This window comes from Amblyomma mixtum, chromosome 7, assembly GCF_055824585.1.
Source record: "Amblyomma mixtum isolate Tamu chromosome 7, ASM5582458v1, whole genome shotgun sequence".
In the NCBI taxonomy this organism is placed as follows: domain Eukaryota; kingdom Metazoa; phylum Arthropoda; class Arachnida; order Ixodida; family Ixodidae; genus Amblyomma; species Amblyomma mixtum.
This window is the reverse complement of record NC_143018.1, coordinates 19,120,573-19,140,088: the sequence shown is the minus strand read 5'-3', so window position 1 is coordinate 19,140,088 and position 19,516 is coordinate 19,120,573. Positions and strand designations below refer to the sequence as shown.

Genomic DNA, 19,516 nt, shown 5'->3' with positions numbered 1-19,516 from the left:
TAGTGCGGAATGGTTTTGTGAACTATGACACTGTGAGCCCAAGTGCCTACTTATATGAAGTAAAATTTTAATTTCGCTTTTAGATAAAGCGAATAAGTAAATAAACTTATCGAGTGACTGGATGATAGCTAAACTGTCCTAAATGCTAAGTAAAACTCCTTCCTGCTCGTCGTTGCAGTTAAACCTTTCCCGCATTTTTACTTAAGTGCAGGTGTGGAGGAGTGCACATGGCAGCATGCAAACGTCGTGAAAACCTCTATTAATAAAATAGTGCATTGCCCGCGTGTAAACCATGTCTTCCGATGAGACGTCAATTACTAAGCGAAGAAGATGACAGACAGACTGCTTCACATGGGACAGAGCAAATAAAAAAATAGCAAGAAAGAAGAAGAAACAAGACGCAAAAAGGAAATATACGTTTTTGAATTGTGCAACCCTGATCAAGAGCTGAATTACTTTATCATGAATCCTCCTGAGGAAAAGCGGAAAGTGCGTGCTAGAACCAAAATAATAAATAAATATGTGGCTCAGTCTTGCAATGCGCCAATGCATAAGAACTACAGTCAGGCGGCGTCCGGGGGTGTTCCACTACGGAGTTCGGCAAAGCGCATAGCGGGGCGCGGTCAGGCTACGGGGGAGCGGCGAGCATTCGGGCGGGATGATGGCAAAGCCTTCTACTGGGCGCGGCGACGGCGGGCACTGGTCGCTCGGTACACACCTATCCGGCGGACTCACGACCCGGTGTTGTTGCGCTTCGTCCGGCGTCGCTGCGCTGTTGTTTGGGGAAGAAACAACGCCGTTGCACATTGACCACTCAGCACAGCCCTCCTCGCTCTCTCCGCATTCCTGCTTTGTTTACATCACTGCTGCTGCTCGCGCTACATCTTAAGCGTTCAGTCAAACTGAGAAAAGCGCGAGCTCATTTACATTTTTTTTCGTGCAAGAAATCTTTCTGCACTGCGTGTCGTTAAAACTGTAAAGTGACATAAAAACGCCAGCAGCACAGCTTACCGGTGCAATATTGGAAATGTATTCGCAAATTCCGGCCCTTCTAGGGACCACACTGAAACCATCCATTTCGAATACAGGGCCCAATACCAGTGCCGCTTGGTAAAGTAGATCTGATAAAATCGATGCTAATGCTAGGGCTTGTAGAGTTGGTTTTCAAGGTTATAGGAAGCGGCCGCTAATCACGTCAAAACTGCTCGCAAGTATGAGCGCTCCGCGATTAGCCAGTAGAGTCCATGCGTTTACCAGTCGGGAATGGCTTTAGGTGCGAACAGCTCAGTTAGTTTGCCAGACGATTGGTTGACGTCAATTATCTTCTTAAACTTGCACAGGCATAGTTTACCTCCGCCTAAGGATAAGGCCTGGATTCAATTCGCAGGGCATGTGTTAATGCTCGGTTTAGAGGAGTTCGCAGTTCTGGGGGAACCTATACATATTTGGCAGAGTGTTAAAAGCCTAAAAAAAAAAAACTACCTACGCCAGTGAAGTAAGGAAGGGTATGTTAAGTTATCGTTCGTCAAAAATATGCACCGATTACCAAAGCTGCATTCATGGGATGAGTTCGGCAGCCAGATCCTATTCGTAGGTTGTGATTACTCTAATTATTCCTTGTCGCGTTGCTACCGAGATCTCAACAATCCATCGGCATGTTACCATCAATTGATCGCAGTGGCCTGTGCCGCCTGTTCTTTAGGCGACCAGCGGTGACCACCGCCTTTCTAGGCTGCTATGATAGCGTTGTTTTTGATACTCTGGATGGAATGAAATCTGACGAAGAAACTTACATGTCCGTCGAAGGTATCGACAGCTTTTCCAACTTGAGCTTGTTTCGCTGGCTTTTAGAGACGTGCTCTAGCATTTCTTGGAGCAACTCTATAAGGCTGGTGAACTGAAAGCGGAAACAATGAAAAGTTACGGCGCGTTCTTTGGGCATCACGATGAGAAACAAGAAATGTTCGTAACTTGATCGGACACTCAAAATCCTGGTCTTTTCAAACATTGGCCGTTGCTCATAGTACACTAAGATCATGAGAATAGCAACCAAAACATGCTGCTCGTAAGTGTCGACCGGGGGGGGGGGGGGGGGGCGAAGCAAAAGAATAGATAGAATGATGTATGCTCCATTTTATCAAACTGCAGCTGCTGGCAGTTTGAGAAAACTGTTTCCTGGTAGCTGCTGGGGGTATGCGGAACGCATACCCCCAGCAGCTGCCAGGAAACAGTGTAATCCAGTAGTCTTCTTCTTCATCATCATCATCGGCCCTGGTATCCAATGCCGGACCCTTACCTTCCATCGATCTTTATCTGCGGTAGCTGCGGCCACCGTATCCCTGCAAAGTTTTAAATCTCATCCCTCTTCCTACCTTCGGCTACCTTCGGTTGCGTTTTTCTGCCGTTCGAATCCTTTGCGATGCCCTAATTGACCAATCGTTTCCTTTTCTTCATCGAAAACCATTTTGTGCTTTTAATTTCCGCCAGTATATCGTTAACTGAAGTTTGCTCCCTCCTCTCAGCTTTTCGTCTTTCATAGTTACCCCTGTCAATTTCCTTTGCTTAGACTGCTGCTCAGTTCCAGGATATATTTCAAGCAATTCCACCCGCCACGGTGGCTGAATGGCTTCGTAGCTCAGCTGCTGACCCGAAGGTCGCGAGATCGCATCCGGAACGGGGCAGCCGCATTACGATGGAGGCCAAATGCAAAAACACTCGTCTGCTGCACAATGTCCCCGCTAATTTATTATTGGCATCAACTCGATGACGTCGTTCCTAAATTGGGTTGTGGACAATATTTGACTAAATGCCCAGTTGGTAAGCATGTAGAACAGAAGCTCTATTGAGGCTGTTTTTGTGTCGGCACGGCGGCTAACGTTCTTCTTTGCCTCACGACCACACGCTCTTTCCAGTAGAGCCCAGAACAAAGCGCATCAATCCGCGCGTGTAGCACAATGCCGCGCCTACCTGGTCGAGTTTCAGGGCTGGACTGACTACGACGGGTATTAGGGCTGGCATCACTTTGGTGGCGAGAAGGTTGACCGTTAGTCCGTATCGTTTGTCGCTCAGCATGTGCTTGTAGATCCCTGCGCACAAAAGGCATTCGCTTATTATATACACTTGACGCGGGAACGGAGGGCGTGATTGCTGGGCGCGCATACTACATCGCAATGTAGTATCACTGTACCCCACGCACTTTGGTTCAGCAGTGTTTAGGCATCGCTGTAGGTGGCGCCTCGGCCGTATGATAGGCACACATTGTACAGGGGATGACAGGAGCTTAGGATACTTTTAGTGCGCCTACACATATCGTATTAAGCGAATAGAGGCACTGCGCATTGAATCGGGAAGTAAACAGTCTTTAGGCATGACTGTAGGTGGCGCCTCGGTCGCATGGTTAGGCACAAATTGCACGGGCGATGACAGGAGCTTAGGATACTTTTAGTGGGCCTACATGTATTGTATTAAACATACAGAGGCACTGTGCATTGAATCGGGGAGTAAAAAAGGAGTAAACTGTCCTTTGCAGCACTATCATTTAAGGGCACGGTACGCTGCCCGAGCCTTCCCTCGGGTAGATTTTCATCACAAAAAAACACCTAGTGCTCAAGGCGGTAAACGGAAACAAATTACAGGGGTTACGAAGATTTTAATCGGGATATACTTCTCCTCTATTCGCTAATTTTAAGACCCCCGGCGCCGTGTTTAAAAGCCTCCTGTCATTGCTATAATCATCAGGTTACTATGACTTGCAGAAAAATATGCCTCCGTCGCCAGGAGGAAGTATTAAGTTTATTTAGTAACTGAAATCCTCACCTAGACTTGCGCAGCATACACTGCTCCTAAAAGCCTAAAAGGGAGCGCGATTAAGGCCAGCTGACTACCTTTTTGCTTTTATACACGTTGATTTGCTTTCAGGGTGTACTCATTTGAACTTATCTGCAGCGTTAAAAGAAATGCAATCAGCAGGTTTTCCAAATACACTGCGCGAGACGATACGGGTAAGAATGGATTCAATACAGGCCTAGACTCTTCTTGGTCCGTATCACGGTGAGCAGTGTTTCTGGATTACGCGGCACAACAACTTCCCTACCATTGATGCATCACGGCGGCTATCGTAACATGTACACCAAGATCGCTAACACAACCACTCCTCTTAGCTTTATTGTATTTTGATGCCGGATGTACTCCTTGGCCTACGATCCAGGAGGCTCATAGTAAGCTTTGGCAGCCGAAGGGGCATTGAAGTCGAGGGTTTTTCGGTGCGAGAGAGAGCACGCGGCGCGTGTGTGTGTACGTACGGACGACCGGCATGAGTATGGCCGGGTCCTGGAGCTTGGCCTTGCCCAACATAGGTAGGACTTCATCCAAGATGTCAGTCTTCTCGAGCTTGTCAATTATCTTCTCGATGCAGGTCAGTGCATTGGCCTGCACCTGTCGGTTCCGGCACAAAAAAAAAAAAAGTGGGAACCAGAGAATAAGAACTGTCATTTCCGTCATAGTATGCAGTACGTTTTCAGCAAACCATGCCTACAAGCACTACAGTTTGCTCAGACGTTTTGTGTATACTCGCAGAAAAATATAACGAAGGAAATTTCAGCACTAACGCTAAATAGGTACGGTTTGTGGAAGTTAGCGGAATATGGCTTATTTAAACATGAAGAAAACAGGACTTTTTCAAGTTACCTGACACGGTAATGACGACATGCCGTTGTCTTAGTTGGTCAACGAGCGGCAAGCTCTTTGTAATGATACTTTTTTGAGCAGGTGGTAATACACATTCTGGCGTTAAGTCTGCCTCTCGCCATGCGTACACGCACTCACTTCAGAAACGTCACAGTAATGGTAGAAATCCCGTGCAATAACCGTACTTTTTTCCCGCTCATCATAGCGGCAAAAGAATTAATTAATAAACGAGAAGTACGAAAGAACGGTGCATGCCGAATTTCCTGTTTCCGCTCTACTCAATACGGTAGACGCTCCTGCTATGCTCTTCATAAGAAAGACGCTGGTGTCCGCGTATGTTTGCACAAGTCAGAACTTGTGCAAACATGACCAGAATGTTACTAATAAAAATTACAATATTAGAGAGTTTTAGCACAGCGGAGATGAAACAGCATAGACGAATTCCGGACCAACACGGTGCTTACTGCGCAAGGGCAGTGGTTAGCTGGGGCAATAATATTTTGTCAAATAAAGTTGTTACCAACCAACCAATGCGCGTGCTTAGCCTACAGACGGATAGCCCAGTATCCGCGAAAGCTAGAACGTCTTCACTGTACTAAAGCTCTCTAATGTGGCAGAGCTAGCGTGACGTCGACGATCAGTCAACCACCTACACATCACACCCGAAAGCAACGATAACGGGAGCGGTTCGACATTTCGCAAGAAATAATGCCGGGGGGGGGGAGTGCTCTTTCATACGATTCCAGTCTGCCCGAAAGGCTCCGCTACGTTTCTTTCGAATGTACTTACGTAATATATAGCGCCTCGATGTGGAAGGGCCGACGGTAATTATACCTTTTTAATGACGTGTGTTTCTTTTGAATAGGCCCCCAATCCAGTGGGCAGGGAACGTTAAAGGTTACATTCGAAACACGCTCCCCAAAGACGCCGAAACGCCCACTCTAAGCTTTTATCTCGTCCCTAGGGCTCTCTGTAACCGCTGTTCTTCAGTTTGCAGCGAGGCAACATTATCCTTTTAAGCTACTTGTGTAACATCAGGAAGCAATTTCTTTACGTAACAACTGAAAGATATCGTACCCCACAAAGCGACAGAGACAGAGAAAAAAGCAAAAAAAGGTCAGCGCGCAAGCATAGAGCTACTTAGTATAAGATGTGTTTGTGTTTTCTTCTTTCTTCGAAATGTGTATTTCTTGAAACTGCGTTAGACGTCTTTCTCCCGCCTTGCGTAAGCCTTGGTTACGAAAAGCGATTACCGCTGCTCAGCCGACCGCAGGCTTAGAGGGCGCACCTCCGAACTTTTAAAGAGTAAGTATGAACTTTTCCTCAGACATAAATATGTTTATATGTTAGGAAAAAAGTGCTCTAAGAAAGCTCTGTTGCCAGTTGTTGAGCGGTGTTTTCCGTAAGCACTGGCGTTGAGTCGTATTCTTTAGTTCCTTTCCTTTCTTACCAGTTATCCTTTTTCTACTCCCTTTCTGTTGACTAGCCAGCCACATTTCCTTGTGCGTAAGCTGCCTAATATCTCTTCCGATCCGCGCCCTCTTGGTCTTTCGTTACAATTTCTTTTTTTTGTGGTATGAATCCCAACTGTAAGCTTACAATGATTACAGAGAGCTTTCAATTCTGGTTATTATTATCAATATTATCTACCCACACTTTACCACAACAGTCGTAACTCTTTTAAAGACTTTTATAAAGAGGCATGTGAGACTGTGTAAATTCTCGCCCTTTTCGCGTTAAAGTTGAACTTTCTGTCTCTTCATTACATGGGTTCTCTTTTAAAAGCAGTCTAATGATTTGCACAAGTAAATTGTTCCTAGACCACGCTCTGCTCAGCTGTCAAAGCCGTTCCATAAATCTAGCGGCCTCCGCACGTTCAGTGATGTGCAACTCAAAATATTCAAACATCGCACGCTGCTGTATTCTGTCCTATGAATTGAAGTGACCAAGAGTTGGCCTTCTGTTTGTTTGCTGCTAACTTAGTCTAACACTTCCCGTTAGAACAAGCCTTGTAGCTTCGGATTTAATATGCCGCCGGGATCCTAAAATTTGACTAAAGAACTAATGCACAAGCCAAATGGTTAGGATACCATGGGTGAGGTTCAGGCGCTTTATGTAAAAAAAAAAACTGCAGCCGACATAAAAGCGTGGGAAAATGGGCGAGTTGGTACGGATCTGTGTCATGTAGGTATGACATGGACTAGGACGGAGACGTAGAAAGACAGAACAGGTGCTCAATATCCACTGACAAAAAATTATTGGGACACGCAATAATGAAAAAGACAAAAAAAAAACAGCAGAAAAGCACATGACACGCGCAGTCCAGTTCACGATTACAAAATTCAGCCAGAATAAGAGCATGTGAAGCAACATCGCGATTCAAACCACATCCCAAGGGTAGTGCATTCTCAAGATACTCAAACTCTAAATCAAGTAAGAGCAGCGAAGGCGTACTTACCCTTGTATCAGCTGAATTTCTTATTTTAAAAGTCTCCATTATCTCCCGGGATGTCTTATCTCTATGCCTCCACAAAACGCGCATTTCTTCGAACAGTGGAATGTACTTGTGCGCGCCACTGTTCTCTTTTGTTTTGTTTTCTCTTTTGCATATATTGCGTGGCCCAATGAATTTTTGTCACTTGATAGTGAGCATCTGTTCTGTCTTTGTACGTCTCCATCCTCATCCTTGAGGCGCCTCCGTAACATGGAGACTTAAAAATTTTCTCGAAAATTCCCTGCAAACGCAATCCTGTCGCACTAGAAATTGTCGGATCAGTGACGCAGTGCTCAGAAACAAAATTTCAAAAAGCATAAACATACGTGCAGGCATCAATTGCTGCTGTGACAGACGACAAGGGCAATCTCACCTTGACTCCGGAGTTGTTCTCAAATACTTGCTTCGTCCTCGGCAGCACCATTTTCCGTACGGCGCTTTCTTCCAGATAATCAGCGATTTGCGCTATCGCATGCATCGCTGCACACTGATAGCAGGTGTGGGCAAAAGAGCAAGCAAACAAAAAGCTCATGAGATGCGTCCACGCATTGCTACTATGGGTGAACTTTGTACTTAAAGCCTAGTGGATTGGAAAGATTTGTGGTTGAAACATAGAATCTCCCACAAACGGGCACAGGCAAAGAGTTTTTGAGTGTCCGTTTGCTTGGCTTGAAAGAGACCTCTGTGTTAGGTGCCGTCTCAATAATTGGAGAAAGGGCATATTGAAGTCACTCGATATGGCGAATATGCCGGAAAGCTCCTCGAACAATATCCAAAATCATAACAAATCATGTTCCATTCAACGGCTTCGAGTGAAATTTGCTAGGAGGAATTTCCTTACACCCAAGAAACAAATCATATTATTTGTTTGGCTTTCGAAATTTTGTGTCTGCACCCCTTAAATATCCTTGAAAATATCATGAATAATAATGTTTGGAACAGTAATGTTGATAGTTATGAATGTACAGAAATGTCTCTAAGGTCAGTAATGTATTACTGTGAACTTAAAAAAAAAACACTTAGGACTTCGTAAAACGAATTTGCGCTTTTATTCACGCAACGCTCGCAAGCAACAAACGCCGATAGAATGCCAGATATTTCATATAAGTCGCTTGCATGCCAAGTAGAGCTCTCGGAAAGCAGAGTAATGGGTGTATTTTGAACATATTTTGCCCTTTACATCGGTGTCTGCTTAGGCATTCTTACATACACTGAGGGAGTAGCAAAAATGCCTTATGCTATGTTGTTCGAGCACGTTGAGGCGATTTCGTTGTCCACATGCATTGAAGGGTTGAACTAAAGTTGGAACTTTGTTTAGATCCACCATTTGTCTTGACAATCGCTGAGAATCATGTTTATACAAGAAATGTTAGGTGAAGACAATGGTAAGGTTATAAAGATTCTTATCAAGCTGTAATAGTATCCACTATTATCTTGTCTGATTTCTGGGACATATAAATGCGAGCTGTGAGTACGGCATGCTTTGAGGGACCTAGGGTCAGCTCTCCTTTACGGGTCAGTAGAAATATGTACCCCTTCAGAAAAAAAAATCACTCGAAATTCATAAGAAATTTAACATCATACTGCTAAACTCCTGTTAAATCATGGCAAATGCTCTTGGACGCTCATAATTACGTTCCCATGAGCAATGTCTCAATCGGAAATCGATACACCAACGTCGAAGTGGGGCATTGATTCCCGTGGTGTCAATTGAGACGCTTAGAAGCTACATCGTCATAGTGATGGTGTTTCGCGTAGGGTACCTGAATTTGCGGGGTGGTTGAATCAAACGAGTTGTACAGCATCGGAAGAACGTCCGCCTTGATGTCCGTCTTGGGGGTCTTCTTCATCAGGACGTCGAGATTCTCCAGTAGCGTTACCGTCGCCTGCGAGAGCAAGGATTTTGCACCTAGATGTTCTGATCGAACAGTTACAGTAACAGCCACTCGTAGCTGGGAATATTCTATCGAATTGGTCGCTGCTAAGCTGGGTCTAGCGAATAATGGTGATTTTATTTGCCTGCCTGCTAATATTGTTTATATAGCAGCGATCGCGGCATTTCGATTGGGTCGCTTATATCCATAGCGCTATGATCAAACTGACATAAACTGGAGTAATAAGCCTTTTGTCTCTGCTACTAGCAAAAATTAACCCCAAAAACACCATAAGAAGCATTCGTTTAGAATTTTTTCCGGTGCAGTTAGTATGGGCGATAGGTGGCGGTTGTGAAAAACTTTTATTAATATGAAGGCCTGAAGTGAAGAAAATCACGAAGCAGCATTGTGGGCGGCCTTCAGGCTGCCGGTTGTGGCGTACAGCGCCTAGTTTGAAAGGAATTGTGTCGTTCAGAGCTTCATGCCCGCTAGAGCAATGCTATATGAAAAGGTGAAAAAGGGAGTTAGGAAGGTTATAGGCGTGCTAGACCCTGCCACAGTACTTTCTTTCTTGTTTCTGGTAAGCGAACGTTCCTGTAAGCCGTGCAACCTGTTCAATAACCAATGCCTTGTACTGAACGACCTTACTGTCTCAGATTGCTGCGCTCAACACAGGAGAGCCCGGAGAATATCTTAGAGTGGAGGGAGTAGAGACAAGACGACGAAGAAAGCAAATAAAAATTGCGTGTACTCTTTGGCAACTGAAGTGTTGAGAGGCGAAAGCCGAGGACACTATGCCATGTCGACTCCCGATGGATGCGAAGTCGCATCGTTCTCGTGGCTATATCGACACCCAAATTAGTAGTAGTAGTAGTAGTAAAAGACTTTTATTCGACCATAATTTATAGGCCGAGCACGTCGACCGCCTGGGCGACCAGAAGCCGCTGTTCTTGTTCCCCTTCAGCGCCAAGCCAGTCGAGCCAGGTGGTGATGGATAGATAGGGTGGGGGGAAGGAACCCGACTGCTGAGCAGCCGGGCAATAGAAGAGGCAATGGGCCAGGTCCGCATAGATACAGGGGCAGTTGGGACAGGAAGGGTCCGATTTATACAACTTTCAAGGATCTTAAGTGTTAATTACGCTTAATGACACATTTTACCATCTAATTTGACACATATTCCGACATTTATCTGACCATTCTGTGACAATTTTCTTTATGCTGTGACGACTTCTGGTGGATTTGACGTGACTCCGTTCCCGTGGCTATATCGACGTCCGCGCTATTTCGACGCAGTTTCGACATTTTTGCCTATAATTAAATAAATAATTAATCTAAAGTCACTAAACTTGGCTTCGAGGTTTATTTTTTCCTCTTCTATCTGAAGCTAGCTTTCGTTTTCTTCTATCTTTTTCAGTTCTCGAGTTAAACGCGTGTGACACGCTTTGTTAGCGGACGATGTTATGAGCCATTAAAGGCTTTCGCCTTAAAAGGGAGGACAACCAGAGCCTCGCACCTGAACAGACTTGGGCATGCCGAAGACGCTGCGGAAGATGGGCAAGATGATGGTCTGGTACTCGTCCACGGTGCTCTCCTCGATGATGAACAGCAGCGGCTGCAGCGCCGCCGCCAACACCTCGGGCGACTGGAGCTCCATCTTGAGAGAGGGCAGCACGTGCTGCCACCACAGTTTCTGCGAGGCGCAAGGGTTCAAGTTTCCTTGCTTTCTGCTCGCTACTGTCACGCACGTTTTAGGAAGCAAAACAAGCTGTGCAGAGTCTCGAGCAAATACAATGAAGAGGAGTGGGCTAGAAAGAGTGCCGTAATTACCGGTGTGCAGTCTGCACGCTGTGTAAGGTTTGAGGGTGTTACGTTGCAAGACACTGCTGGCCTGTGGGCCAGAGATCTGGAAACTGTTTGTGCCGCGAGCGTTCGGACCTTTACTCGGCGTCGCAGGGTGCCGGCCTCTTCACGGACGCGGGGCTCATGTTGGAGGCAACGTAAATGCCCAGGGACGCGAACGCGTGTACACGGCGTTCCAGAGCGCGACCGTCAGCGCAGAGGGACGCTTCCTCCCGAGAACGCCCAGCTGGGTCACGTGGGCACGGCGTTCGAGGGAACAGAGTGAACGCACGGGAGTCAACGAGGAGAGTCTTCCTCCAGCAGCGGAAGAGAGCAGCTGCTCGGGGAGCCAGTCTGTACCTTCCAAGAGCCTGGGGCCCTCTTTTCTTTTTGGGTCAAATTCTTTTAATAAAGACCCATTTCCCAGCCTTCACCGAGTCCACAGCCCGTACCTCGCAACAAGGGTCTCACCTTTTGCTGCATATCCCGCAGGAGACAAGTGTGCAACCAGCGCGTAGAAATGTCTCTGCACGCAAAGGTCAAGTTTCAAAAAACCTCATAAATGAATAAGCTCTCTCGTCTCTACATTTTACTAAGCATTCATAAACATCATGAAGGGCAATATGTTCCTGGTATCTGGCAATTTTAATAATCTGCCTAATGACATAGTTCTGGCGTCAGGATCGAAAATTCAACAAATTACGGATGTCATTTTGATCCTTTATTACTGCCAGACTTTAGTACTGCATGTACGATAATATTTTGCTGTGTACTTTTTTCTGTCACTGTCGCGTTGCGCAAATGTTACCGCTATTGCCAGGCGTTGCTACACCAGCCAACTCCCTTTCTCATTATGCCTAATGACAAGCATCTCGAATGAAAAAGATCTTTAAGCATGACGCATGTTTAAATTTCTGACGGAATTGAAGGCATAACCATTACAATTATTACTCTCTGAAAGCTTATGAAGCGCTCGTAACCGTACCGACAGATCTGTTTTCGCATCTATCATGAATTTGTGCTGAAATTACCTGCAGCAACTCTTAACTCTTTGTTATCTAATGAACCGCCTTTGAAGCTCTATGTGGTATCACGTACTTCATATGAGCCTTTGTACCACATGTTTCACAGAAGACCGCCACTAGCTTTTAGAAGGTAGGCTTTTGGAGGTACCAAGAAGGTTTCTGCGGCATAATAACACCTGTGCTGGTGAACATCAGAGAACAGGTGAATCATGCTATTAGTAAGCTTGTTAAGGAATATATGACAGTTTGCAACTTTAGCAATTAGGTGCCTGGCAGGAATTAGATTTGTAGCCGGGCTTTACTAGTAATACGTATATCAACTTATATAAAATTAACCGCCGCGGTGGCTCAGTGGTTATGGTGCTGGGCTGCTGACCCGAAAGACGTGGGTTCGATCCTGGCCGCGGCGGTTGAATTTCTTTGGAGGAGAAATTCTAGAGGCCCGTGTACTGTGCGATGTCAGCGCACAATAAAGAACCTCAGGTGGTCGAAATTTCCGGAGCCCTCCACTACGGCGTCTCTCACTGCCTGAGTCGCTTTGGGACGTTAAACCCCATAAACCAAACCAAATTTGAAAACGCGATTACCGTGGGCGCTCTCCTTTAAAAGGATTTGGCTAGCCCACGCCAAAAGCCGCACTCTCTTGCAAAGCGTGCTATCTTTGGCACGTGCAAACAAACGCTCCCAGCGCACGTCAGTCCGCGGCGCATGTGTCACTTGACCTTCTCTGTTCCATGTGGGAGAGCCATGTGGGTGTAGAGGAGCGAGCAGCGTTGATCTCCACCGCGTGGGCGGCACCAAAAAAGGTCACGTGACACGTACGCCACAGAGTGACGTGCGCTGGGGACTTAGCCTTGCGCGGACCAAAGTGCCAGTCTTTTGGGCGCATGATGGCTAAACTTTGAAGATTTTTTTTTTTTAGAAATGAGTCAAATATAGAAACGAAAACTAAATGAAGTTTTGCTATAATGAAAAGCTCTTCTAGAGATCTTAGTTTCGCAAATGTTGCCATGACAACCGCAAAAAAACTGCTCGCAAGCCCTATGTGACATCAAAAATAAGGCTGGTCCTGTTGATGTACGAATTAAAAGGACTCGATTCACTAGAGAGAGCCTTCTCTACCAGCTTGAGCTTTATAGGTGGCGCTGTTTCGAGCATGGTTTCATTTATTCGTTCCTCTGCACCATCGTTTCATCGACTGCAAAGGATACGAAGGGATCAACGGAAGACCTGAACTCGGAAGACAACCACAACGAGGAAATCATTAGCCTCTTCGCCGACGAATCAAGGATGAGCCTGCGCTACAGTGCACGTTAAAACATTCAGACTGGCGAACTGGTAGTGGCTTTCTCAATTCATTATTACAATAAAATATTAGAGACAGACAAGAAACGACAATACTAGCCGTTGGCCTATCGTATTGCGTCCTGTACATGTCTAAAATTTCGCTAATACGCAGTAACTGAGAATGCAACAGTGAAGTAAAATAATTTACCGGCACCATTGCATTATGCCACGAGATACGTATTTCGATCGTCGTTGAAAGAGACACGCATAGGTTCTGGCTGTTACTGAGAGCGCATTTCAGCAGATGAAAGCTGCATTTCTGCTTCTTCATAAAAAGCAGGTATTACATAAACCATACAAAAGGAGGTCCCTGAGCTGAAGGCTGAACCCTGACCTCCTATAAATGAATGTATAAACTTTCGCAAAATAATATTCGAAAAGCAAACGCAATGCATAGAAAAAAAAAAAACCAGTGAGCGCTGATCGGTGCAGATTTTAGAAATCATGCTCGAATTAATGCGTCGCTTTATTTTTTCGCTTTTATCGTCATTTCTCTCGATACGCAGTGAACGTTATATTGACAGTCTGCTTTAAATTCTTGCATTGTATTGTCATAAACCCATGGTATTTGTTCTTGTCCTTGTGCTTGCTTACTCTGTAACTCGCCTCATACTATTGACCACTGTAATACGTTACGGATTTCCACCCCCCTCCCTTATTTAACGCACCAACCTAAGGGCTTTTAAAGGTAATTAAGTAAGGATAATATAAGGACTCCAGATTACATACATTCTAGCTAGTTTACTTTACCGCTGCCTAATTGACGATACTAGTTAAGAAGACTGTCACGCCGATGTTCGTGAGAGCAGCTTGCTGTTCGCATTTATTAAGGCTTGTGTTGGCCGCCGCGGTGGCTCAGTGGCTATGGTGCTCGGCTGCTGACCCAAAAGACGCGGGTTCGATCCCGGCCGCGGCGGCTAGAATTTCTTTGGGGGAGGAATTCTAGAGGCCCGTGTACTGTGCGATGTCAGTGCACGTTAAAGAACCCCAGGTGGTCGAAATTTCCGGAGCCCTTCACTACGGCGTCTCTCATAGCCTTAGTCGCTTTGGGACGTTAAACCCCATAAACCAAACCAAGGCTTGTGTTGTAGCTCAGCTGCGCGCCTGGTTGGACGAAATAGGAGTTCTAATTGTTTTTCTGCTGTATATATAGCATGATATCTTTAAGCAATATTTTCATGAACAGAGCTTGAAAACGAGGGTACGAAATATTTCTGAAGAAAAGTGAGCAAATCTAGAGCCTCACATTGTAAATTTTACGTGCTCCTATTGACTAAATTTGTAATTTTTCATTACATGGCGGCGACGAGTGTCTCTAAGTAACATGCATATCATATAACAGCTTGAATAGCTGTAAGGTTAGTGCGGATAACCAAGCTTCGTGTTTTTCTCGGTTTACGATTTGTAGAATTTGGCTGAATTAAAAAAAAGAACCCTTCATTTGTTGACCAACACTGCAAACGGCGACAGCGTTCTCAAAATTTTAAAAGCTGGTATAGTAATGCCCGGCTAAAAGCCTCTGCAACCAGGCCCATATCGTATAATATTTTCAAAGTTAACTTTCGCAAATTAGTTCGCCGGCTTACTAGATCAAATGACTCACACTGTTTGCTGATGTCTGCCAACACTGGCTTTACTTAGGAGGGTAGATGTGTAGGCCAGTTGGTGAGACATGAAGGAGCTAGACACCGCAGCGGACACGGACGCAGCGGACATTTTTTCATGCTTCGACATGCGGTCGACGGTTTTTAACACTTCTCATATCTGTAGATTGTGACTCGCATGATGAGCATTGCATAACGTTTTAAAGTCTGATTTCTGTACATTGTGACTCGCATATCTTTCCTGTGCATTGTTGTCAGTTAGGTCTTGTTATCTGTTGCTTTTCATTCATCCTTTCTTTTTTTTTTTACCTGATTGTAAGAACACACGTGCCTCTGTCTTTATAAAGCCATGAAGTTTCAAATAAAATTTTAGTTGCAAGTACCGCCCTGTGTCGTCTTCTTTCTCTGTCCCGTGTCCGCTGCCGTGTCTAGCTCCTTCACTGGCTTTACTATTCCACAGAAGTGCACCTTGATACCTCAAACACCTGTTTTTCAAAATCGGTGACATGCATCCCCGAGCCACCGAGCACAGCGCACAAGCGTTCTATTCAGGCGAATAGTTGTCCAGTGGAGGCTCTCACCTTGGGAATATTAGGCAGCGCCGTCTTGAGGTTGTGGTAGAAGTGCGACTTGTGCGTCGAGTCCTTCATCTGGATGACGTCCAGGTACTGGAGGCCATGCACCGCAGGGTCCATGAAGTATTTGATCTGCGCACGGGGCCAGGTGCGGCAAAGAGAGAAGGAATTGGAAGAATCATTGGGATGCATTGGATTAGGCTCGACAGCATCTGCTCCTTGCCGCGGACTAGCATCTCTCCTCTGCAGGTTCTGCCTATTCGAGTTGGATGCTATTTTTCATGAATTGCAGAAGAACGTTCAAAACGATGGTTGCACAGGAATTTGCAGTTTTCATAATAGCCCCAGCTTTATTTGTCGCACCGTACTCAAAGCATTTGTTTGTTTTCTGCCGACTCCAAAAATACCTTGTGCAACTATGCTGTTGTGAAGGAACAGTTCGCTTGCTGTCTATTGGTAGCTTATTTCTCAGTTTTAATGCTAGCTTTGAGCGAAAAGCGCGGTTCGATCGATAGCCAGGATGTTGTGAAAAATTTTATCTTTGAACTGACGTGGAGCGTGGTGGATGGAAGAAACTTAGAGTCGATTGTTTATCTTTAAAGCCAAACACCAAGAGGTATTTTAGGGCATGGCATGGTAGGTATAGCATGTTATGACATGACATGACATGGTACGGTATGGTATGGTACGGTATGCTATGCTATGCTATGCAATGCTATGGTATGGTATGGTACGTTATTGTATGGTACGGTACGGTATGCTATGGTACGGACGGTATGCTATGGCATGGTATGGTACAGTATGGTATTGCATGGTATGATATGATATGGTTCATCATGGTATGGTTTAATGCTTTGTTGAGGTTTGACGTCCCAAAGCGACTAAGGCTATGAGGGACGCCGTAGTGAAGGGCTCCGGAAATTTCGACCACCTGGGGTTCTTTAACGTGCACTGACGTCGCACGGTACACGGACCTCTAAATTTCGCCTTCATCGAAATTCGGCAACCGCGGCCTGGATCGAACCCGTCTTTCGGGCCAGCAGCCGAGCGCCGTAACCACTGAGCCACCGCAGCAGGCGTACGGTACGGTACGGTACGGTACGGTACGGTACGGTACGGTACGGTATGGTATGGTATGGTATGGTATGGTATGGTATGGCATGGATCGAAATTGTCAGTATTTAAAGTGTGGCTAGATCGAAGAAGGATCTTTTGTGATTAGAGAACAGGTGGGGAAGGAAATAAGGAGGGAGTGAGAGAAAGCGGTGAGTGGCGTGTTTTACACATCATTGTATACTAAGGGGAGAAATAACTTTTTAAAGGTAATTGCTTGCTCAATTTATGACACAGACCTGAATCAAGGAATCGACACGCTCTGCCAGTGTGCTCGTTGTTTCTGAGTGTTTTGTTGTGCAGCCTCAGAGTTGTGCGGCCAGAATTAGAATTACTCGGGGTATGAGGGCACAGCTTTCTCTTTTTCTTCCACCCTTTGTGTAGTGCTGCCGACTGTTTATTTTTCCGCCTCGGGTTTTAGAAAGCGGGTTAGTGGATTCTTACTAAAAGGACTGAAATTTTCAAAACGATAGACACGAAGTGTTTCTATCATCACTGACAAGAACTATAAAAAATTATTGCCTGCACCGGACTGATCCAGTCTCTGCATTCTAGCACGGGCACTCTGGATCTCTTGTCACTACAGGTTCGGAATCTGAGACTCTCCGAGACTTCTCTAACTTTAAGCCCTGGGTACGTACGGTATGGTGTGGTGTGTTACATGTCGCTTAAAGTGCCAAAGTTGCACACGGGCTATGTGAGACGTTGTAGTGGCGGGCACGGTGGAGGGCTTCATTTGCCAAGTGGTATGAAGGGGGAAAACATGTTCAAGCGTTCCGGACCTGGTCCAGCGTGTTCATCTTGACTGGCAGGACATTTCGGGCATGGTTGCAAATATTCAACGCCATTCTTTTGCTCAAACATGCCTTAAGTTTCGAACAATTACTATTCACCCGCCGTGGCGGATTTTATTCGTTCCGAATGTTCTCGGAGTAATCGATATGCACTGGTGTCATTTAAGCTCAAGAGCTGGTGGTGGCAGCAACTTTATTTCTAAGCAAAAAATAAAAGAAAGTCCTCAAAGGTTGACTCTGACGTGGGCTGGCGGCATTCACACAGATAGTATATGTGCCGGAATGACAACGAATGAATAATCAGCACCTATATTGGAGTTTTTACAAGCCTAACGTGGCGTATACGGATCATTGACATCGCAGTGGTGCTGAAACCGAAACAGCGCGAGAAAAACTATTGGTTGAAGATTATTTGGCGGTCGCATACAAATTCCACGTGGGGATTCACCTATAGTAATGTCTTACGCACTATTGCAGATGAGAAACTATGCAACCAAAATTGGGTGTCTACACTAGCCTTCTAGGCCTCAAGAAGATTGAAAGCTGAATTGCACGACAGAGGATCACTGTTTTAGGATGCTGCAAAAGAAGAGGAAGAAGCAAGGGCCAGGATAGAAGAAGAAGAAAGCGAAGAGTAATGGAGGACGTCGCCACGAGGCCTCAAATCTTGGACAGAGAAACAGTGGTTCCTCCTCAGGAGGCACCCATTTCCCGGCGCAGTAGAGAAGCTTCACCTCAGCTGCTATTCCTGGTGTCCGGCGCAGCTGTTACAGCGACGCTAGTCGCAATCGCTTTCACCATCAGCGTCTACCTCATCAACCGCCGGAGGAAAGACAGCGAAGAAACGAAGGGCGCCTTCTGCTGCCCGCGTCAAGCCGCCGAACTGATCGCGTACGTCAACGCCACCTTCAAACCTTGCAACAATTTGTTCGCGCACGTGTGCTCGAAGTCGATCAGGTACGGGCACTCCATGCGTCACGACCAAGAGCTTGAGCTCGTGCATGCGCTCGTCACGGGCCTCATTCCCAAAGGCGTAGAGAAGCGCGATGCCGGGCAGTTCCTCACGGCCTACTACAAGTCGTGCGTGGGCGACATTCCGCACCGTGAGCTCTTCCTGACTACCCTGGCATCCGCTTTGGTCCGGAACGCACTGGAAAATCCAGGAAAACTTGACACCAAAAGAGCATTAGGCTACGTCATTACGGTGTCGGCTAAGTATAACCTCCCGTCGGCCATATCCATCTCCTTCAGGCCATACAGCTCAAGCATATCGCTGAAGGTCATTCCCATATGCACCATCAGTGGCGTGTTCTCCGATGCAGTAGTCGCTACGGTCAAAGTCTTGAAGGAGTACGTAAACACGACAGAGGTCGCACAACAGGACGTAGACAGTTTGCAACAGGATGTGTGCCTGTCCGCCGTCCGTGGTCACGAGGCAACGTACACAATGCCGTCGGGACGCGAGGCCTTCAGCAGAGAAGTCTGGGAGATAGGCGACCTCGAAGTGGGCCTGAACGCCGTAGGTCACTCGCTGCAAGACCTGAGATCCGTCAAGGTACCGAAGGTACAAGCAATCCGGCTGATTCACGATCTTATCGTCGCACTGAAGGACTCCGATGACCCCGCCGTTGCGAAGATGACTACGTACCTCGTGTCGCATAGTGTCGCACGAGCGGCAACAGGGTTCTACAGGGCTTACGGCACGCCTTCCCAGGTGCTCTTTCAGGTGTGCATGAAGAGCGTGACAGTTATGAAAAACGCCTGGTACAAGTTCACGTCAGAAGTGCTTACCACCCGCGAAAAGGACGCCGAGGCTACCGCGATGTTCGCGTTCGTGAAAAGAGCCGTGTATTTAGACTGCCAGAACAGCAGGCTCTTCGAAGCTGAAGACGCCGATCGGCTTAACGCCTTCTTTAAAGATGTGTCCCTAGTTATTCCACAGAACGTCAGTCGAGTCGCGGTGCCAAGACCATCGCCCGTTTTCGCGGAGAATCTGCTTAGAGGCCGTGCGTACAACATCGACGTTAGCAGAGAGCGTCGGCGCGGCGTGCGCGACCATAGTACCGTCACCTACGCCAGCCTGAAATTTCTCGGAGAACGGAACTTGATAATTCCGGCCAACATATATGGCTACATCTACACCGGTCCCGGCAATAACCAGATTC

General features: G+C 46.3%; 1 protein-coding gene across 1 annotated transcript in view; it reads right to left on the bottom strand.

Annotated features, from left to right (window-relative positions):
• bma (SCY1-like protein bma) overlaps positions 1–19,516 on the bottom strand; it is a 218,838-nt gene that overhangs the window by 16,920 nt on the left and 182,402 nt on the right. The window contains exons 12-19 of the mRNA XM_089553889.1: positions 15,451–15,576; positions 10,568–10,744; positions 8,944–9,066; positions 7,554–7,667; positions 4,302–4,434; positions 2,968–3,086; positions 1,794–1,897; positions 719–772 (exon numbers count right to left, since the gene is read on the bottom strand). Of these exons, the coding sequence (XP_089410015.1) occupies positions 719–772; positions 1,794–1,897; positions 2,968–3,086; positions 4,302–4,434; positions 7,554–7,667; positions 8,944–9,066; positions 10,568–10,744; positions 15,451–15,576 (950 nt within the window). The remainder of the gene's footprint in view (positions 1–718; positions 773–1,793; positions 1,898–2,967; positions 3,087–4,301; positions 4,435–7,553; positions 7,668–8,943; positions 9,067–10,567; positions 10,745–15,450; positions 15,577–19,516) is intronic.